The sequence below is a fragment of the Leuciscus leuciscus genome (assembly GCF_965113295.1).
Source record: "Leuciscus leuciscus genome assembly, chromosome: 22".
Classification (NCBI taxonomy): domain Eukaryota; kingdom Metazoa; phylum Chordata; class Actinopteri; order Cypriniformes; family Leuciscidae; genus Leuciscus; species Leuciscus leuciscus.
The window spans coordinates 10,235,718-10,258,471 of NC_138746.1; the positions used below are offsets into that span (position 1 = coordinate 10,235,718).

Sequence of the window (22,754 nt, forward strand, 5' to 3'; positions counted from 1 at the left end):
TGATCATGTGACTTTTTGTGCAGATGGCCACATAATTGAAGCTCAAGATGCTCTGGATCATCTCAAATCATTCTAGAGGAAATTATCATCTGGTTTTACTTCTGGAGATTGCCACTGAGGTGCTGCGGTCATTAGGGCACAAACCAAATAATACAACATTCTGAAATCAAATTTACCATTAAACTTTTCATTCAAATTGTTATGCAATTACTATAATTTGTAATGTAATAATGTATTGAATTAGAAAAAAAAAGAATGTAGGATTGTACTCATTTGTAAGTCACTTTGAAATTGTCTTTCAAATTAATAAAAAATAAATATATGAATGCAAAACAGTGGTCTTATTAGTAGTCTCAGATTTTTAGACCTCACTACAACAAGAAATAAACCATATTTTGAACAATTAAGGTTTTCTCTTTAGTTTGGTTTAAACCTGAAGCTTTAATTCAGTTCTCATAATTAGTAAACAAAAGTGCAGAATACAGTGGCGCAGAGATGACATCAAAACCAGGAAGACTAATGTGCCACTGGTTCCCTCGGGATTTTCCTGTGTAAAAGTAAAATAAGATTTGTGGTAAACATAACTTGACGATACTTGGATGTTTTTCTCTGCAACGTAAATTACACACAACCATATCGAAAACACGAATTTTGAAGCTGTTATGTTGATTTAAAAAAATCATATGTTTATAATAACTAGATAAGAATGTTTGGGGTGTGAGTGTGTGCAGTTTATCTTGCAGAACAAAACATTCAAGTATTGTAAAGTTATGTTTACTACAGACCTTATTATTATAATAATTATAACCCCATTATAAAACCCATTAGGAAAATCTTGTGGAAACCAGTGCTGAATAAGTCTTCCAGGTTCTGACATCATGCCTACTATTTTTATTTTTTTTAATCTGAAGTCATCCGTCAAAATTGTAGTTGTGTGCCACAATTAAGATGACACTAGGGGGCAGCATAAACTAGCTTTGTCAAACCATCCAGTCTTTTTGAACAAAGACAGTCATACTAGTCATTTGAATATATCAGCATACATGTAAGAAAACATTTCTTAATATATTAGGGTAACTAACAGTCTGGGCGAGCTCTTCTTTCTCTTTCTTGCTCTCTGAACGCGCTGCCTCCCTGGCCTGGGAGATCTTCTCCTGTTCAGAAGCCAGCTCTCTCTCCAGCCTCTCCCGCTGTCTAGTCAGCTCATTGTGGAAATGCTCACACTGCACCAGAGCCTGCAGGTACACAGGGACAGACCGAAGGTCAAGGTCAATGAGTATATCTATCTCTAGTCTACACAGTACTCCATAAGTATTTATGATCATGCAAAGCAGTGAAAACTCATATTCAAATCATTTTGGCACATACTCTTGTCTTTTCCAGGTTTGCCTCTTCTGCCATCTCCACTGCCTGTTTAACCTGCTGATAGGCTGCCCACTCTCTCTGCTGGGCCTCTGTCTGACTGGCCCTTAGAGAGCAGAGCACGGTCATCAGCTCATCCCGCTCTCTAACAGAGACACAAACACGGGCATCTCATCAGGTTACTGAAAACAGACATTGATCTGACACATAATCAGGAAAGCAGCAGATTAGCTTCATGACCAGTCAAGACTTCTTTCAACCTTGCTGTGAGGAAAAATAATTGACTAAATCAACACAGATCAATAAAAGTGGTCAGAGGAGCCCACCAGTGTTAATTAACCCAGATGTTTGACTCCAAGGGCAAGGCAGTTGCTACATCAATATTTCTCAAGTTATTCAGTGTGTTTGAAAATCAAAATGTAAATTTGGTTTATCAAAAAATATCAGACTGCAATTAACAGAATTTTCAATAATCAATTAATCTGTGACTTAAAAAATATTTAAATTATAAATACTTATAATTTCGTTCAAATCGTGTGGGGTCAGTATGTTTAAAAAAAGAAGAAGAAATTAATACTTGTTTTTCAGCAAGGAGTCCAAGAACCCATTAAAGGGATAGTTCACTTTGAAATTAATTTTTGTTATGTTTTAGCTTACCTCAAGGGCATCCAAGATGTAGGTGTCTTTTTTTGATCGTTTTTACCTCTTGTACACAGCCACGTCCAAGTGATCTGATCTGACGTGTGCACAGACTGGTGCATAGATATATACACTAGATGTCGCCTTAAAGACATTCGTTCCAATGAACTGCCGTAGACAAGGCGACATCTAGTGTGTATATATCTATGCACCAGTCTGCGTACACGTCAGATCAGATCACTCGGACATGGCTGTGTATAAGAGGTAAAAACGATATAAATACTGTTCGTTTTCTCACACAAACCGCTCGTTTCGTGTCTTAGGCCATCAATGTGTACTTACGATGGGGAATTGTTTAATTTGGACGACGGGGAATTGTTTTAATTTGGACTCTGTGCATGCTCTTTGAGACAGTGACCATAGACCTGCATTATATGACTGACAGACAAGAACGGTTTGACCTAAAAATATCAAAATTGAAACTACTGCGGAAAAAAAGACACCTACATCTTGGATGCCCTTGAGGTAAGCTAAAACATACCAAAAATTAATTTCAAAGTGAACTATCCCTTTAAATTGATCAAAGGTAAAGCCATTTATAATGTTCCAAAAGATTTCTATTTCAAATAAATGCTTTAACTTTCTATTCATCAAAAAATCCTGGAAAAAATATATCACAGTTTCCACAAAAATATTTAGCAGCACAACTGTGATAATACACATAACACTCATAATGATAATAATAAATGATTCTTGAGCACCAAATCAGCATATTAGAATGATTTCTAGGATCATGTGACACTGACGACTGGAGTGCTGAAAACTCAGCTTTGTCATCAGGAATAATTTACATTTTAAAACATTAAAATATAAAACAATTATTTTAATTATTGCAATCATATTTTCACTATATTACTGTTATTACTATATTTTCAATCAAATAAATGCAGCTTTTGTGAGCATGAGATATATCTTTCAAAAACATGTTAACAAATCTCACCGACCCCAAACTTATGAACGGTAATATTAGGGGGGGAAAAAGAGCAAAACAAAAAAATCATAATTCATGTCTTAGACACATACTTACATTTAAAACACTAAAAACACACTTACTTAGTGAGTCTTTCAATGCTCTGTACATGGACATTGGAGTGCGTCTCTGCCAGGACCGCTTCATGCTGGGCACACTTCAGACACAGACCACCCACACGCTGACCACTGCCCACCGCCACAGCCATCGCTTCTTTGTGCCTCAGTCGTTCTTTCGTTTCCTCATATTCCTTCTGAATGCTTGCCAAGTCTTTCCTTCACAAACACATGCAGATTGTTGCATTATGCATATATAATGACTGACTGTTTCTATTGGTGGACAGCATCAGTGCAAATATTGCAGATGCGCAATAAGTACAATGACTGTTGTTAAGAGCAAAGCGGGCACTATACATCACATTGAACTACACTAAGGCAATCTACTTTTTCAGCAATAGGCATTTATAATCAGGAATGTGCTCTCACTCCAGAATGCATACTAAAATTATATTTTATGTGACTTTTTACCAATGCAAATGTATAAAAATCTTAATTCAATAAGATTGTAAGAGTGTATTTTAGTGTGGTCTGATTCAGAGAGGGAGAAACTATTTCAGGCTTGGCCACTGATTGAAGCCCACTTACTTCAGGGAGACCACTTGAGCCTCCAGGGTCTCCGTTTGTGCTTGATAGAGACACTTCAGCTGCTCCTTAGAGAAAGAGATGGAAATCACTCTTTTGTTGCATATTCAGTCCGTTTATTCATGTCACATTTTCAGCTACATGAATGTTTAACCACAAATACCATTTCTTTCTTCCACTTGTGGTCCTCGGCTTGATTAATGGAGCCAAGTCTTTGCTTTGAAGTCTTTTCTGGTGTGAGCTCCATGTTTAACTGAAAATGATCAAATAGAGGACAGAGGCAACAAAATAAAAATCACAGAATATGAGACGTTGAGACAAAATTTTATGCACACATTTAAAAACAATACAAAAAGTCTATACTGTGTGTGTATGCAGACTGCAAGCTACTTTCATAAATTGTGTCATCATAGTGTCAAATTTGCCATTCCTATCAGTACCATAACAAAAAGCCTCAAGTGAAAAGAGTACCGTGCTGTTTGCAAATGTGTATTCTTTAAGAGTGTCTTCAACCGCCTTTGCTTTAAGCTCCTCATGAAGTTTCTCGTTCTCCACGATTACCACTCTCACTCTCTGTTTCATTCCAAGGAGTTCGTCCTTTAGAAAGGAAACACAATAAACAAAGTAAAATTCGAATTGCAAAAGAACTGCAATCACATGACCAGTTGAAGACTACTGAGGAAACCCCCATTATCAAGCCTCAGACTATAAGACTTAAGTTCACAGATAATATCTCATGTTAATTAACATGACTGACCTTGCAGAACTTGACCTCAGCCTCCAGGTGCTGAATATACTCAGATTGATTGTGGATGATTGGAACCAAGTCATGAACACCAGGCAGACTGCTACTGCCCTCATCTATGACTCTTTGCTATACAGCACAATTAAATTTTTCACATATTAGCTATTTAAGTACACATGAATATTAACATTGTGCAAGTTATAAATAAGAGCAATATAATATATAATATAATATAATATAATATAATATATGATGTTCACTAAAAACGGAGCGTGCAATGATAATATTTAAACAAATTAGAGGCTTATCAGCCGAACTCTTTTGACCTAAGATATTTAAAGTAGCCAATGAGGTTTTAAGTTAAAATTTCAATAATTTTCAATAATTCATGTTTGTGTCAGTTAATGGTCACCTTTACATGCAGGTAAGCAAATACAATTTGTATTTTTTTATTTTTTACTTTTTTTATTAGCTTTTCATCAACTCAAAGTCTGGAGTAAGCAACAATAACCAGAGTACCTTTCCTGCCAATTTCCTCTTAGAAGGAGAAGGTGATTGAACATTTGCATCTCTGGACTGCTTTTGAAGCAAGGAACGCAGCTGATTGACTGAAAAAAAACGAAAACAAAAATAACAATAAAGCAGTTGCACAAAAATAAGGCTTCTCATCCAGAAGGTCTCTGCATAAACTGGATTTTAATACACAATTAAAATCAGCAGGATGCCATGAAGTCCTTCGTAATGATGATTTATCAAAAAGTAACATTCTTCCAGCATGATCTGTACCTGCTTCACTCTGTTGAACCGGCATACAGGAGGTTTTCAGCAGAGGACTGAGCATCTCCTGTTGCTGCTTTGGTTCTGAAGACTCAGAGTCAGAGCTGTGGCTGGCCAACATGCTGGAGAGGTGCTGGATACTACGGTTGGCTCGCTCTTAAACATTGAAATCACACATACACATTGATTTTATAGCTTAAAATAAGAATATAGAAGATAACATGACTTAAATAACCTGTAATGTAAATGCTAAATGTCAAATATGTAGTAACAAGTTTGAGTATTTGTGTATCTAATTGTGTTAGATACAAAAATAGTGGTTTAGTATATTTCACAAAAACAAATGATATTTTTGCCAGTGTTTACAATGGATAATGTCCTGTCAGGGGGTCACTTGAAGTGTGAATAAACTGTTAACATCGCATAATTTGCTTTCTGTAGTATGATTTTCAATATTACAGCGTTGTGGAGAGAGCAACACTAGGCTGAAACGCAGCCTCATATGTTCTATCTATAAAAACGTCACCTCTCAATGTCTTCTGTAATGTTCCTAATTCCTCCTCCTCGTCTGAGTCCATGGACTGTTTCATTGTTGCCTGAAACATGTAATAAAGCCAATAATGTTTGTTTATGAATATTCCACACAATTTATCATGCTCAGTGTTACTGAAAGTGTAGTCCAAAAAGACGTCAACGGTTGCATGGCAGAGGTGCCCTTCCGTAAACCACGCAAAGACAACGGGGACTTGTAGTTTTTTAAAACATCAAATTGGCTAGGTCAGAGTGGAGTAAAAAACTACAAGACGGGCATTTCCGCTACTCACTATGTTATTGTACTGTATACAAAAATTTTTTTTTACTAATTATTTTATTATTGTTACTTAGTATACTTATTATTGTAAAATATATATATATATTTACGTCCAAAGTTCTTCTGAATAAAAGATTTTATACATCAGTCATTGTACTAGGACACGCCCACCGGACTGTGTTGGAACTGCAAACGTTGTCCTCCTACTTGCCTGATTCCAGGCTGCCGTATGTCGCCGCTATTTGTTAGGAATAACGTTATTGCTGCTGAGCAACTGAGGCAAATAGGAGACGTGGGGATACACACTGGGCTGGGCTACAAAAACCGTTTAGCTGCTGCATTGAAGCCTGGGATAAAACTGACAGCGAAAAAAGAAGAGCAAGGGTGAGTGAGCGTTCTTATAAAGAGCCATTCGTATATTTAGTGCACACAACAATAAGGCATCTATAATAAAGCTAGCGTATTAATCCATTTTTTCGTATTATGCCATACGCCTGAGGTGTACAGAATGCACGCTTTTCCTGGGATTTGATCTTATCGTGTGGTCAGGAGGATACCGTAAATGTAATAGCAGGACACTGCTAGCCAGTTCTATCATTGAATGAATACACTAGCACGAGCACCGCCTGTCTTTATGCGTGTTTTTACCACACGCTGTGTGTACTTCATTGATATTCTAATACACGGAGGTAGTAATGGTATTAGTGTGTTCTAATACACGGAGGTATTAATGTGTGTATAAATGAAATGGTGAGTTTGACTATGGCACGAAGAGCACTGGTCACCAGTTTGCCCAAACGCATGGCATCTTGCTTAGTATCTTAATATTTGCTCTCCATCGCAGCGAACCATCATAAAACAACAATATTTCAGTACTGTAATTCGGGTGTGTAAGAGATGTGGATGATTTGCCGGGCACTGCTGCACACTGTGAAGGGCACTGCGCAGAATCCTTTGTTTTGACAAAGGCTCTTGTTTTGTTCTGCTACATCTGGCCTACATATATTTTGAGTGCAGTATTAATGACACTTTTCAACGATTCAAAATGTTTATACCTTGTTATTACATTTTTGCTACGTCTAGTTTTAGAGGAAAACTGTATAGTGTCAAATAGCCATTCTTCTTGACAGTGAACTGTCCTGTGATAGGGTTTGTTGCTAAATGGTGTAGATTAATTGTTGAACAAGGGATTCTGAGGTATTTGTTACTTCCCTAGAGTTTGTTATAAGTACGTTATTGGGACTTGAAGCCTAAAAGTGACGGTCTCTCAAAACCTAGTGAGTTGAGCTGCCAACTTAGACAGCATTTGTGTGTGTGTGTATAATATTGACATATTCAGTGTCCATACATTTCAGTTGTTCTTTGAACTCCACTGGAGAGCAGGTTAAATCAAATGAATAGTTGTTTTCCTTCTGCAGGACCAATTTTAAGCCATAAGTTGTAGCCTATGCCTTTAGTTTGTCCCTGCTTAATTTTGTATTATCTAATATGTAGAGAAACAAAAAAAACGAATTATTCCGAACAGCTGTAATTTTTTGCAACCGATTTTAGTGAATTATTCAGTTACTCATACTTAATTTTAAAATATATATATTTTTAATGTCAAACAGTGACAACAAAAATGACACAAAATTCAGTTATGGTTATGGTGTTTGCTTTTACCCTGGTCGTCTTTTTGTTTTGGGGTGCAGGCCTAACTGTTAGCTTTGCACATTTCCTCTAGTGTATTTTGAATGACTAGTCTGTACTACTAATCCCCCCAGTATTGCAATCTAGGTTATGAACCAGCTGTTAATATGTCATGGTCCAGATCCTGTTTTCAGTCCATCTTTTTTGGGGGGTTCTAAAATGCAAAATTGTTGTACTGTCACAGCCACAGTAGTAGACAATGTTTTTGTTTTTATTTAGCTTTTTTTTTGACTACCTTTTAATTATTTCTTCTCTTGAGATAAAACAAAGAAAACACTGAAACAAAGAAAAACAGATACTTGACCGAATTTTCTGGGATGTTTTATAGCTCATAAGACATGCAGGATTTGTCTGACTCAGAGATTAAATCCACTAAGAGAGAAAATGCAACAACTATCCTAGACCCAGACCAAAACCATATCACTGAGTCTGGGGCTTTCACAAGAAAATCTTTCTTTTGTGAATCCCGGGCCCCAAATCATTAATTATTTATAAGTCAGCATCATATCCTCAGTTGGATCATGTTGACTGACCAATCCAGTGAACTTCCTGTTGTTATACGGAAGTACCAATTGAATGTTGATTCACAAAGAAGACGGAGAGAATCGCATGCCTGCAGCATTAGTTACTAAAACAGTATCAGAGAATTAGTATAAGTGATCATTTCCCTCCATAATAAACCCTACAAAATAACCTTGCGTATGCATTTTTTAATATTTAATATCTTAAGCTTTTTGTTGGGGGTCATGCTGTCATATTGCAAATCCATATAAATGGCTGTCTATGTGATGATCAGACTATTGCATCATCTTCAGGCCAGTCTGGATTCTGTATGCCCACTGGCTAGCTTAATCCTGCTCTTTAGTTCTGACCTGTATTTTTGCTCCATTATTTGTCCCCAGCTTCTATCTGGTCTTCTGATTGTAACTGGTAATTGAAGTGCAGCAGATGCCTAATGGGAGTCAGACTCAGAGTAAAGGTTTATTTATGATACTGAACAGAACACTGTTCAGTATACAGTATACAGTGGCAAAATGGGCTTTCAATAAAACTTGACTGCCTATAAAGGCAACAAAAAATGTTTTGTTTTTTTAAATCATTGCTACCTGACCAGAGAAAACAAAGAAAAAAGGATGTTGTCTTCCCTTTTGCCAAATAGGACAACTTCAACACCCCATGCACTGGGCACCAGTCTGCTGTGCATACTATGGGTTGACTAGAGTCAAATACCGGCTTACTTTAGTAGGAAATACTTATTAGCAAACTTTTAGTTATAATGGTGTTGACTTGTATTGTTCCTGGGTGCAAGAATTTAAAGAGTAAACGTTTAGCTGGAGTGAGTTACTTTCAGCTTCCAGTGAAGGATCCAGTACATTGTAGGCAGTGGCTAAAGGCTGCAAAGAATCGTAAATATGGAGAGAACATTGCGAAGGAAAATCTGGAAAACCTCTGTGTTTAGTCAACATTTCAAACTGGATGACTACGAACAGCGTTTTGAAGTGTTTTTGAAGGATCATGTGACACTGAAGACTGGAGTAATAGCTGCTGAAAATTCAGCTTTGTCATCACAGGGATAAATATAGGCTATTTTAAAATAGAAAACAGTTCTTTTTAAATTGTAATACTATTTCACAATGTGTTTTACTGTATTTGTGATCAAATAAATGGTGAGCACAATATAGGTTATGTCTTTCAAAAACATTAAAATAAATCTTAATGACCCCAAACAAAACGGTAGTGTAATTCACAAAATTAATATTGTAATTCTGATTTGGTGTCTGAACATGCAGCAGAAATTCCCCTTAGTCAGAAACATTTACTGGTTGTTGATTTGCATAAGTAGGTCTGTTGTGTCAAGTATGTCATTATGTGTTTATTACCACCCAACGGACACATTTTGTTGTTTCTGATAAGGTCTAGTCACAAGTGTATTCGATTTGGATTAATGATGGATCTTTCGTCCTCCTGCCACATGCTGATGATGTAAATGAGATGTCTGCTTCTCATGGCCATATGGTACTTATACAGCATCCCCAAATTTGCTCTCTCAGCGTGTTTTACTGCATTCACCTCATTTTCTGCACAGAGATGTGGCCGTAGCTATGAAAATGAATTTTTAATGAATTTTACTTATATTTCATGTTTATTTTTAAGGAGACTGAACTCTATTTGTCTTTTGTATAATTTATATGTAGTAGTTTAGTAAGAGGATTCAAGGGTGATATGATCGCGATTGCTATTGGCCGATAATCGTTTTGTTTGATCAGTGGTCTCTATAAAGGCAGATCAGAAGAGCTGATCAGATGACGCAAAACTCGTGAGACAATTTCTATGCCAGCTAAAATCACTACATTCACCGGACTGGCAGTTGTACCAGTACCAGACTTTTGATAGTCTGAAAAGGACAATCAATCTTAACATCATTGCGGAGACATGGCAATGACAGCAACCCTACAGCAAAAAATAGGGCTGTGTGATTTTGGTGCATATCTTTCCTTCACAGCGGTGCGCTTTTGTTCCTCCCTAAAAGCCGAAACTTAACATCCAAATTGGCTAAATCAGTGATTGATGTAAACTGTAGTCTTCTGTTGCTAAACTGCAGGACGTGCTCGATAATAAAAAGAGTTATTAAAATTGCATTAAGCTGCAAAAAAATACTGTTCCCCAAGCGTGGAACACGGACAAGCAAAGTATAATTTGTGCTTCGGGTTCATGCTAAATAGCCTGGGCTGCGTTTCCCAAAAGCCTCGTAAGCCTAAGTAGTTCGTAAAAACGATCGTACGACTGATCTTAATATTACGGTCTGTTTCCCAAAAGCATCGTAACTTAAGTAGCACTTAAAAATCATTGTAGATCTACGAGTGCTCTGGAGTAATCGTAAATCCCCAACTGCATCGTAAGAAGACAGAGTTATGAGGTCACCTGCAGGACAACCGGCAGATTACACTTTTATCTAGATTTAACAGATTACACTGCAAAGTGAGTACAAATATAAGGTTTTGATTGTACTTTTTTTTTTATTGTACACTTTATTGTACTTGTTTTTTGTTTTTTAAAATTTTAAAAAAGGGAAGAAAAAAATACACATCTAAATTAAATGAATGAAAAAAATGAAAAAATCATAAAAGAACGAAGTAATGTGGGAAATATGCTTCAAAGACTGGGCAAAATATGGATAAAAAAAAAAAAAAAATCTGTCAGTGACTTGCAGTTAGATTGCAATGTCCACCCAGATGTTTTGTTTTTCCTTATTTGTATGGTGTCCTAAATCTGTTAAAAATAATAGCCTATATTTGTTTCGCTCTATCTCCTCTAAAATTATCTTTTTTGAAAGGTATCTTTTCTTTTCTTTTTTTCATTTTTTTTCATACATTTTGTCAGTAGGCTATCTCCGCCTGAATGTAGACTTTAGACTTGTCTTGATTGCTAATCCACAGATGACGATTATTAGGTTAAATCTAATAATTAAGGCTAAACGTTCAGAATACGATTCCATATAAGGTTATATTTCAGCACTTTGCGCGTTTATGTTAAGTGCATTTTTGGGAAACGCTCGTGGAATTGCTGCGAGCGTTCGTAACCTTGCACGTAGAGAGCGCTCTTAAGAGCTAAGATACATCGTTATCGGGAAACCCGGCCCACGGCTGCCAACTCTCACGCAATTGACACTTTTCACACGCTCTCACGCCACACATCCATTTTCTCACGCACAGAAAAATTGCGGAGCAAAGAGGTACTTTTAATATTAAACTAATTATCAGCTCTTAGATTCCGTCAATTTTATTACGAAATTCAGAAAAAAATACGTTTGGCGCTTGTAAATGTGACGTGCCAGATCGCTGAGCGCCTCAGTTCAAGTGCAAGTGAACCGATCATCTGTAACTTTTTTATTTAAAGATGCAGTACAACTTACCGAAAGTATACATAATATCGACCAATTAGTGTTTTTCAACCACGGAAAGAGGTCAATATATAATAGCAGGAGAACAATTATGTCACATAACGTTACATTTACCTCAGGAAAGCCATTTAATGACCATAGCATGTTAATTGAATAGAAAAAATAGCTAGAGAGGAGATTTTGCTGAGCACTATATTACATATTTATTATATTTTTACTTATGTCATTAAATAATTGTTATTATAACAAAAACTGCATTATATTTAATTTAATTTGTTATTTTTAACCTTTAATAATACCAGCAGATTGGGCCCTCTATGTTTACAGCATTAGGTGAGATTATTTTTTAAAATAAAATGTAAAATAAACATGTATCCAAAGAAGTCAATATTGAATCAAAATCGGAATCAAATCACAAGAATGGAATTGAAATCTTGAAATGTTTGTCAAGCAATAATAAAAACTGTATCCTACCAGTCATTGTACAATGTAAACATTGTAACATGTTGTCACTAAACTTCATAAAATTCTATTTAGTTACCAAATGTTTTGACAATCACAATTACACTTATTGTGATGCAATATTTGTTTTTACATATGTAAAACGTATGTGCTTATAGTTTTTTAGTGTGAGGGCGAAAGATTTCCCTATGCAGATTTCACTCAAGTTGGTCACATGAATTCATCATGCTGACCAACCGAAAGCTGCTTGGTTTGAAAGTGACTTCTGTGTGAGCTGTGCTTCATATATTACTACACTATTGATAATGAACAATGGATCTGAAATTTCGCTATGTGACTGCACCTTTAGACAATTATTGGAAAGGCTTTTTTAAAAGGCACAATGCATTGTGTCTCATTTATTAATATCAGAAGGATATGGTCGGTGGAATAAGGTGAATGGCACATACATTGTTCACACACAAGACACTAAATCTAGCCTATTCCCTTCCAGTGCAAACATCACCTTGAATTAACTGAATGAAAGTCATTCTGTCAGGCCCACTTGCTGTATTCTTCTTAAGCATTGAGGTTGTCCGTGGATCGTTTTCTCTCCCAGCATTAGCATATAGAGGTGCACTTCAAATAGATTAGCGTATACTGTCTGGTGACTAGTCAGAAATGTAGTCGATGCCTTCCTAGGTTTGAGACAGAAGGCTCAGATGCCCTCAGGCTTATTGTAGTAGCATCTGTTTCTGGAAATAAGAATCCATTTTTTTGACAATGCAAACCAAATGCTTTGTTAGAGAAACTGAATGATGAAGATTTAATTTCTGAGTTAGATGAAAGCAATGAACCGAGACAATAAAATGAACAGTTTGTGATGCCTCATTGAAGAGATACTAATGGCAGCAGTGAGAACATTGACTTTTTCGCTCACTGTTTTAACAGTGTTGTTATAATTCACAGTTTATTTGCTTTGCAACATCAGCTCAAGGACTTGCATCCTTCACTTTGCATTCACAGACACAAGCGAAACGTTACATTTCTGAATGAGCGACATTCATGTCACATTGCATCAGCTGTACTTAAACCCTGTCTGTCATGAAGTGTTAATCTCACACAGTAAGTTTGAAAAGGATAGTTCATCCCACAGTGAAAATTGTGTCATCATTAACTCACCCTCATGTAGTTCCAAACATGACTTACTTTCTTTTGTGGAACACAAAAGATGCAAAATACTCTTTTCCATATACCGTATTTAGTCTCACTGGGTCAAAATTGCACTGTTGAATCTAAATGTGTGCATTTTGTGTGTGTTTTGCATGCTTGACATTAATTGCTTCATATATGTCATGTATTGGCTTGTTTGTCAAAAAATGTATGAATTTTTATTGGGATGCTCTGTTCCTTTAAGAATGTCTGTTTGCCTGACTGGGCTGCAGTAGAGATGGGTCAGGCTAGTACTCATGGGTCATGATATGAGGTCAGGGGAATTAGGGAGGACACTTACACGGTTGTGTCATCATCTGGCTGGAGATCTCATTAGATGGGTGTAGACTTCATGCAGAAAGTCATGCAAGAGCTTCATGCTTGAGAAACACCAGTTTGAAAATAACATGTTTTACTTTTATGCGTACTTTGCGTAGTACAACAAAAAACATCACAATCCGTCACATTTCAGTCGTTCCAGTTGTTATTCCTTATTAAAATGGTGGTTTCCAGCTTTGCTGCTTCTTTTATTCCAGAGTGAATCAGTGCCTTATTCCTCTTAAAGATGACAGAGATTCAGAGATGAGCAGGAGGAAGCGTTAGCCACACTTCCTGTGCATTGCATACACACTCCGTCAACCCAAAACAATCCATCTCTTCAGACATTGAGGCGAGAGGATGCACTCACAGCCAGCATGGTGAAATCACCCTTTCACCCATTAAAAACACCATATGTCGCTCAGTTTGGAAGAAAGGGGGAGCTTTTTGGGGCACAGAGCTGTTTTAATAGAAAGTGATGCATTTATTCGGCGACTCATGAAATCTTAAGCATACGTGTGCCTCTAAGAAGGTGAAGTTCACTCCAAGAGTAAAGTCTGCAGATTTGCCTTCTCGTTTTAAGCTTTTAAATTAAGTCTTTAAGTATTCTTATTCTCAAGATTGTCTCTCTCAGTAGCCATGCAGGGATTGTGATAGGTTTGAAGATTGAGATTGAATGCATGTGTTCATCAGAAGGTACTGACGACCAACATTCTCCAGCTTCCAAAGCTCTTTCATGTCTTATTAAAATAAAATTTTATATCGCACCACATCAGAGTGCCTATGCCACGTTGTGCTTATTCCTGAATTCCGCGGGTAGTTGACGGGTATAAAGGCTTCCCTGCGGTTGCTCGATTAATGCTTGTGTTCCAGAAAAGAGAAAATCCAGCTGCTAGTATTCAGCTATTCCTTGAAACTCCCAAGTTAAAATCTATCTCTGTTGTGAAGGACTTCTCAGAACTTATTCCTGTTCGACACATTGTTCCAATCCTACAGCCAATATCACACCTCTGTTGCTGAATAAAAACACTTACAGGGTTTAGTTTTGGAACTTTCTTTTTTGCAGTACTGGGCTTTTCAAACAAAATACTTTTTTGTTGTTATATAATTGTGTTATTATCGAAGCTTATTTCTGCCATGGAATAAAAAAGGAATAGCGTGATATTAAGTCGCAAATGCGAGTTATAAAGTCAGAATTGCGTGATAAAGAGTAGCAATTGTTTGTCTTAAGTCAGAATTGCGTGATAAAAAGTCACAATTGCATGTTATAAAGTCAAAATTGGGAGTTATAAAGTCAGAACTGAGTGTTATAAAGTCTGAATTGCGAGATATAAAGTCAGACTTGCATGATTAAAAAGTCGCAATTGCGTGTTATAAAGTCTGAATTGCGAGATATAAAGTCGCAATTGCAAGTTATAGAGTCAGAGTTGCGGGATATAAACTTGCAATTCAGATTTTTTTTCTCACAATTCTGACTTTATAACGCGCAATTGCGAGTTTATATCTCATAATTCTGAGAAAAGAAGTCAGAATTGTGAGATATATTATAAACGTCAGAATTGCGAGTTTATTTCTCACAATTCTGATTTTATAACTCGCAATTGTAACTTTATATCACGCAATTCTGAGAAAAAAGGCAGAATCTTAATATAAAGTCACAAATTATCTTTTACATTTGTTTATTCCATGGCAGAAACAAGCTTCCATATGTTATCGCATTAGACGCAGACTGATAAAAGAGTTATTATACAATACATTTAAATACATTCTTATTTTTTTCCCCTTTATTATTATTATTATACAAAAAAGTCTTATAAAAGGAAGAAATACAGACCTATAACTAAATTATATATTTGTCAAAAAGTACAAAATCAATCTCATTACAAACCAAAAAAAAAAATGAAAAACTAAAAAATGTATTATTAGTTAGATTTAGTGTTAAATTATGTAGATTTAAAACATATTGGTTACATCTAATTTACATCCATAAGTAGACCTTTAGAATTTGTAAGTGGAGGTCAGACTCAGCTATATTATATTTCAGTGAGTGGATATTGTGTTCCAGCTCCTCAAGCAGTGTAATCATAGTGCACTCTCAGCAAATATGGGGCGCATTTATCAAAATGGCACACATTATTGATCAATATGTTGTCATAGTGATATGCTAATTAAAAGGTATTTCATAATATCCAATGTGAAGTAGGCCTAGCTGCTTGTGAGTGCTGTATGATATTAGTCGTGAGGGTCTTCCAGGTGACAGACATGCTTTCTTCAATAATTACAGTTATATAGAGATTTGTTATTGTAGTCAGTGAGACCCACTCTGTTTTTTGTTTGTCGATCTATGTTTGAGGTTGTTCATAGCTGTAAATAACTCGATGTTTTAGACATATACCATTGAAATGCTGTTTTTGGACATATACCATATTCTACCATGGTATACTTTGGAGTACCATGTATTTTGTAAAACAAAGGAGGTTCCAAAGTATCACTGGGTCACTTAGAAGGGCTAGTGGGTTTGTATGTCAGGAGGATACATTAAATTCCTCTCCCCAGACCATTTGCAGCTGCAGCCCGGAGCAGCTGAATGTGACCTCCTTTTCATAGAAAGGGGGAAAAAAATCCCAGAGCCCAGTAGGGTGTGCAGCCAAGTTGCCTACATCACTTCCTGCCGCATCTGGCAATGATCATAGGCAGCGAGGGAGGAGGGAAGTGTCCCGGGCTTCTGTAGCTTCAGAAAAGAGTCAGCATGCAGCAGATTTCAGCGCGGTCTAACGGATCTCTCTCTCTCCCTCCACCCACATTCCACTGTCGGTTCAAATTTAAACCTCTATGTGGGACGGACGTGATCTCTTTATAAAAGTCCACCTTTTTTTATTAAAGTTTTGTAAAACTTTGTATGGAGTGAGAAATGGAATGTTATTGATTGAAAGTTTTTCATAAATGTCTCTCTTTCTTTATCTGTCCATCAGGATGACGTAGGGACTGAGGCTGGAGAAGAGTGCAGAGATGAGCCTCACGTCCTGGTTCCTCGTGAGCAGCGGGGGTACGCGGCACCGGCTGCCCCGTGAGATGATCTTTGTGGGTCGCGATGACTGCGAGCTTATGCTACAGGTCAGGAAGGGTGTATCTCAGTGTTAAAACTAAAACCACTAAAAATGCTTTCGTTAATTGAAATAAGGCTGAAATAAATATAAATATTACATGAAAAACTTAAAGGTAGGGTAGGCAATTTTTGGAGAGGATAGCAATAGGGAGCTAGCTTTGAAAGCAGAAGATCCCACCCTTCCTTCAGAGCGTCTCCAAAGCCACGCCTCCGTATAGCAAGGAGCAAACAAATGCATCACGTGACACTGTGTTAAACTACCTCATGTCTCAAAGCATATGACATTACAGTAATAATGAACATAAATAACTTAAAGAGTTGTACCACCTGACTGCTGCAGTTAATTTCCACGTTGATAGTGTTGCAATTGAAACGCATACATTTGAGTCACAAACCGATCCGCGAATACCATCACGGGTTTCTATTTCCTCCAAATGACAGTAGTTATGACGTGAATGCAGCATAAGCTCATTGTTTTGGTTCACGAGGAACTGTTAAAGGTGGCTGCTGTTTAGGTTGCGGTGCTTGTGATGTCTGCGTGACAGGGTGTGCGGAGGTATGGAAACACATACGTTGACAGGCAGGTAGGACATCATTGCATTCGGACCGAAACATTTTATGGTCCTACGCCTTCCACAGACGATATATATACACATCTATATATCACGTACCCTGCCTTTAAACATGAAAACTTAAATTTAAAAAACTTAAAGTACTAAAATGACTAAAACTATTTTGATGGTAGTATGACCTTTTTTGACATGCTATAATCAAACTCCATTGGAATTAAATATGAGTTAAACGATAATTGCTTGAGTTGCTTCCTATGTAGAATGTACAAAATCTGTCACCTATGAAGTTCCTTTTTGGTTTGGATACTGCCTTAGAAAGCAGTTTGCTTATGTAGGTAGTAGACAGCAAGGTTTTGGAGAGCTGTTACACTATCATTTGAAAGTTTAATGGTCAGTATGTTTTGTTTTTTTCTTTGAAAGATATTAATACTTTTGTTCAGCAAGGATGCATTAAATTGATCAAAATTGACAGTAAAGACTTTTAGAATGTTACAAAAGATTTATATTCCAAACAAATGCTGTTATTTTGAACGTTCTATTCATCAAAGAATCCTGAAAAAGTATCACGTTTCAACAAAAATACTAAGCAGAACATCTGTTTTCAACATTGATAATAATGAGAAATGTTTCTTGAGCAGCAAATCACCATATTAGAATGATTTCTGAAGGATCATGTGACACTGAAGGCTGGAGTAATGATGCTGAAAATTCAGCTTTGCCATCACAGGAAAAAAACACATTTTAAAATGTTAAAAATAAAAAAAGTTATTTTAAACTGCAAACATATTTCACAATATTACTGTTTTATTGTATTTTTAATCAAGTGAATGCAGCCTTTGTGAGCGTAAAAGACTTTCAAAAACATTTTTAAAAATCTTATCGAACCTAAACTTTTGAATGGTAGTGTACTTCACAAGCTGTGTGTAATGATCATAGGAAGGATGGAGACAGATAAAGTCATACCCAGGAGGAAAGTTGTGTTCCTAAGTGGCATGACTGTTACTATCTACCTCAGCATCAGTATACATGTGTTAGTCATGCTGCTTTATTAATAGAAAGTGGGGCAAACAGCTCATGATGTACTTTTAGAGTGTCGAACTACGAGATCATAGACTGTAATGCCAAACATTGAGAGAGAAAGTGTCAGTCATGTCATTAGAGAGCTGAGTAACCTGGTCAAACTACAAAACAGACTTGACGTGTCTCAACACAAACTGTAATATGAGCCACTTTAAGAAAAGCTGTGTACTGTGCAACTCATAGAATCATTAGCAACCACATAACAAAACGCTAAATGCCTCTCACAACACCTAGCATCTCTGAGGTGAAAAGGGCCTTCTGAGGGCTCGAGTAAACATTTTGGTCAAAAGTCTCTAATGGAAATATCTTCTTTGCGCCTCAAAACAATAACAAAAAGCCTTTTCTTAAATCCAGCTACATGGTGAACACAGGCTAGCATATACTATGCTCATAGACAAGCCTTTAAAATGGTGAGTATAGACTGTAGATCAACAAACTGACTCTGGGGTTTCAGACGTTTAAACACTAGTCTCTGGTAGACATGAACAAGGCTTTGTTTAGTCAGGAAACCCCCATTTCCCTCTTTGACCCTTCCATGTTAGGGTCAGGCATAAATCAATCTATCATGTGATTGCGTTACAATACTTTAAGTGGTCACATGGTTTGTCTCAAAATAGATTGGTAAAGTATTAGATTCCTTATCACTGAACTGAGGATGAGTGGCTTAAAATAGAGCCACTGTGCTCATGTACACTCATTTTAGGTGTGTATATATAGGTTCTAAACCTTAAACTTCTGTGTTTGCATTTATTTGTTCATTTTAATGTTTGTTTTATGCTGAGCAACTTACACTTTTCATTAAAACGTCCACAAACGAGAGATGTGGAGATTGGCCTTTCCTCTAGTGGATCATCACATTATTAAAATGAAAATTAATTAAACAATTACCATTTTTCAGCAAATATTCATGGGCAAAATACAGTCAATTCAGTAGGAATCCATGCGATGGGGAATTTCGCAAAATAGTGAAAGATTTCCCCACTGAGATTATGCAACATCTTCAAATTGGTCAAATTAATTTACTGTGTTGACCAACAGAAAACCGCTTGGTTTGAAAGTGAGTTCTTTGTGGGTTTGGCTGCATACATCTCTATGCTATTAACAATAGACAATGGAACTTTTTTTGTTCGCAAAATTTTGCTAATGTGACTTCACTTGAGGCAACAACCAGTCTGTAATACTTGTGTGAGAGAACGTTTCTCTTCAGATGTCTGGAATGTTGCAAACGTGAGATATGTCACCTTCAAATTCTATCATTGCTACAAGGTAAAATACTTCTGTGACTCCATATAAACTAGCCTCCAATAATAACAAATCTATGAAGTGATAATGCTCAGCGCAAACTGTCTCAGAATCATAACTCCTGCTTTTTGTTACTTGTTTGTGATTGCAGTCTCGCAGTGTAGACAAGCAGCACGCTGTCATCAACTATGAGTCCAGCAGTGACGAGCACAAAGTGAAGGATCTAGGAAGCCTGAATGGGGTGAGTAAGAGCGATAGTGAATGGAGTGGTACATTTCTGATAAATGAATGTCACTGCCTTTAAATAAACAAATTGTGGAAAAATTTACATAAAGCACAATAGTATAGTAAATTATAGTCGGTTCAGTAAATTAAGTTTACTGGTAATAAAATAAATTTATAGTAATAAATAAATATTTATTGAGCAATAAATAAAACCTCTTACATAACTAATGTCATATTATATTTTATATTTGTATTTGACCTGGCAGCCACATAAATGTGGTTTCTTCATAACATGTCACATTTACAGCCTCTTTCTTCTTACACAAAATTATTTCAGTTTAAATCACATCCATTATTTAGTAAGTCAGCATGTAATATGCAGGATAATGTACAGTCAGCCAAACATTATTGTACAAAAAAGTTCTTTAAAATATTTAATTTCCATTTTATGTACAGTATATTCAGCCTCTTGTTGAATCTTGACACAGATTAAATACAATCTTCCCTCTTCATACTTTATTCTTGAACTATGTGGTAGTTCTAAACCTTAGTAATATATTGAGGTTCAGCCTGCTTTTCCTGAGTCTGTGCTCTGTGTTTGTGTTAGATTATGTTTGTCTGTTTGAGGTCAGTAGAATCTCCATGACTAAATCAGAACTCGTGGGGCCACTCACACAAATTACAACCTCTTCCTGTTGAGTCATGCTTAAGAATTCCTGTTCCTGTCCTGTTTTGGCAGGAAATGGCTATTATAGTGTGTGCAGCATTTTATCCACCTTTTTTTAGCAGTTTCAGTACCGTTTACATTTATGTTGACATAAGATCCTTTTTCAGCAAAACCCTCACACAACAAGCCCAGACGTTGCATGAAACTACCATATTCCTTTAGTTGAAGTTGGCACATGTTGAAAACTGAACAGATTGAAGGGAAATAACGTGCAGTCAGCCACTGAAGAGCATGCAGAAATTCCCCTACTGTGACCCCACATTCCAGCAGAATATCTTAAGGTCTTTGGATATTGTTGAAAGGACAGAGGAGGAGATTGATTCAGCTTTTCAATGGAAATTTTAAACTTGAATGCTCTAGAAAGTGCTTTGTCAGTGCGATTAGCTCCCCCTCTTTGTTGGGCTTTGCAGGAAGTGGCTGATATTTGAAAGCAGACCTTACAGCTCGCTATAACCACCTTGAAGGTTTTCAGACTTTGTGAGGTGGCTCTCACTGTAGTGATATGTTTAGAGGGATCTGTAAAACATTTGTTCACTGAACTTTTGAAGTCGAACTCATTAAATACACAAATGTCTTGCTGCCTTAATGGGCTGTGTATGATGAACTTTAGGTATAGGTACATACTGATGGGGATTTGGAAATCAAGGAGATTTTTAGAATTAACCATAAGCTTATCATTATTACTCAATTTGTATAATTTTAAAGTGGATTTAGAAAAAAAAGCCCAGTTAGAGCTGTTTAATCCTTTGATAATTTGGGAAAGGAAAGTCTTTGTTTTGTTTCAAATTTTATTGCTGTATAAAATATCATATGAAATCAGATTTAGTGTTTCGTGGCTTTTAGTTTGTGTGTGTGTTACCTTTGAGATTATCTATATGCTAGATGCTACTAGCTATGCTAAATACTTCTAAATGTTGATCATTTCCTTTTAGCATACGTATATGCACATTTAAAACTTCCAGTCGTTCTCTTCTGGGGAAAACAGCAAAAATATTGATTTACTCATCCTCTTTTACTCATCAATATTGACTACACTTTTGTCCAATCAAATGCTCTCTAAATGAGAACATCCTTCTCTCTAATACAATCTGCTTCTGACTAGCAAATAGCAAATCATGGTTCAAGGCTGTAACTAATTAGCTACTGGTTATATATGGGATAAATAACTAGTAGGAAATATATGGAAATATGTGAATGCAGTAAAAAAAAGAGGCTAAGAGGAAAACATCTTGGAACATTACTTGTTGGAAGAACCTCGTGAAATAATCCCAGAGATGCTCTTTGGTTGGATCTCAATCCTAAACAGTAGAAAAAAAGGTCAAAGGCGCTTCTTCTAGAATAAAACGTTAAAAGGCTAAAGTCCCTCTGAACCAGAAGTTTCAACTGACTTGTGAAGTGAAACGGAGTATTGAATAGAGGGCAGGGTTCACTCGCTCATTAGCAGACTGGCAGTAGGAGAACGCCATTCCAGAGCGGAAGCAAAATCTTCAGATTTTGATTAAAGATTACCAACACAAACAAGTTTTTTTCTGCATATTAACTTGCACTAGTAATGTGCGCAAACAAAGTAAACTGGGTCAATTTTGATTTCATGGGAACTTTAAGGCTCCATAAATGCTTTCTACCATTTTGTACTAGAATAAGTTACTTTTTACCTTTTTTCTAATGTTTTTAATTAATATTGTCTTTAAAGATTCTGTATACAAAACAGTTCATATCCATTTGTCTCTTCTCCAAACCGCTTGTCCTATGTAGGGTACAGTACATATTGTGAACTAGAAATTAACTTCTGTGTCTGTGATTTGAAATTTTTATAAAAGTACTTCAACCAGTATAAGTAGAACAGCTGTGTAAAATGTGAATTTTATTTGTCTTTTTTATTTTCAGACATTTGTAAATGATGTCAGGATCCAGGAACAGATGTACATCACTTTAAAGATTGATGACAAACTGAGGTTTGGATATGATATCCTTCAATGCACTTTCCTCTGAAAGCTTTTAAGATCTAGGGCCAGATTTGCTAACAGCTTGCGCCAGTCCAAACCCTCTTTTTGGTGTGAAAAAACTACTGTCAGGATTTACTAAAGACACACAGTGAAAAATTTATGATGAAAAGGCATGGTCACAGTTATTTTTGCAGCTGACCTAAATGCATATGCATTTGTAGGAGTTTCCCTTTCAGACGCAAAAGGAGAGTATTTAAATAATCATGCAGCGTGATTTAACACAGGTAAGG

The 22,754-nt window shown here is 36.4% G+C and overlaps 2 protein-coding genes across 8 annotated transcripts in view; one reads left to right on the top strand and one right to left on the bottom strand.

Annotated features, from left to right (window-relative positions):
* The window catches only part of sdccag8 (SHH signaling and ciliogenesis regulator sdccag8), a 41,174-nt gene extending 35,265 nt beyond the window's left edge, over positions 1–5,909 (bottom strand). The window contains exons 1-10 of the mRNA XM_082154367.1: positions 5,721–5,909; positions 5,204–5,350; positions 4,937–5,025; positions 4,430–4,546; positions 4,144–4,269; positions 3,836–3,925; positions 3,676–3,740; positions 3,115–3,306; positions 1,369–1,507; positions 1,083–1,235 (exon numbers count right to left, since the gene is read on the bottom strand). Coding sequence (XP_082010493.1) covers positions 1,083–1,235; positions 1,369–1,507; positions 3,115–3,306; positions 3,676–3,740; positions 3,836–3,925; positions 4,144–4,269; positions 4,430–4,546; positions 4,937–5,025; positions 5,204–5,350; positions 5,721–5,799 — 1,197 coding nt within the window. The 5' untranslated portion in view covers positions 5,800–5,909. The remainder of the gene's footprint in view (positions 1–1,082; positions 1,236–1,368; positions 1,508–3,114; positions 3,307–3,675; positions 3,741–3,835; positions 3,926–4,143; positions 4,270–4,429; positions 4,547–4,936; positions 5,026–5,203; positions 5,351–5,720) is intronic.
* Positions 5,910–6,189: 280 nt separating this feature from the next.
* Positions 6,190–22,754, top strand: part of cep170aa (centrosomal protein 170Aa) — a 46,183-nt gene continuing 29,618 nt past the window's right edge. For 5 of the 7 annotated variants that reach the window (XM_082154228.1, XM_082154229.1, XM_082154230.1 and 2 more), the window contains exons 1-4: positions 6,190–6,389; positions 16,539–16,680; positions 19,718–19,807; positions 22,406–22,484. In XM_082154228.1, the coding sequence (XP_082010354.1) occupies positions 16,576–16,680; positions 19,718–19,807; positions 22,406–22,484 (274 nt within the window). In that variant the 5' untranslated portion in view covers positions 6,190–6,389; positions 16,539–16,575. Of the gene's footprint in view, positions 6,390–16,538; positions 16,681–19,717; positions 19,808–22,405; positions 22,485–22,754 lie in introns of those variants that run through there. The other 2 variants (XM_082154233.1, XM_082154234.1) reach the window with 2 other exon arrangements.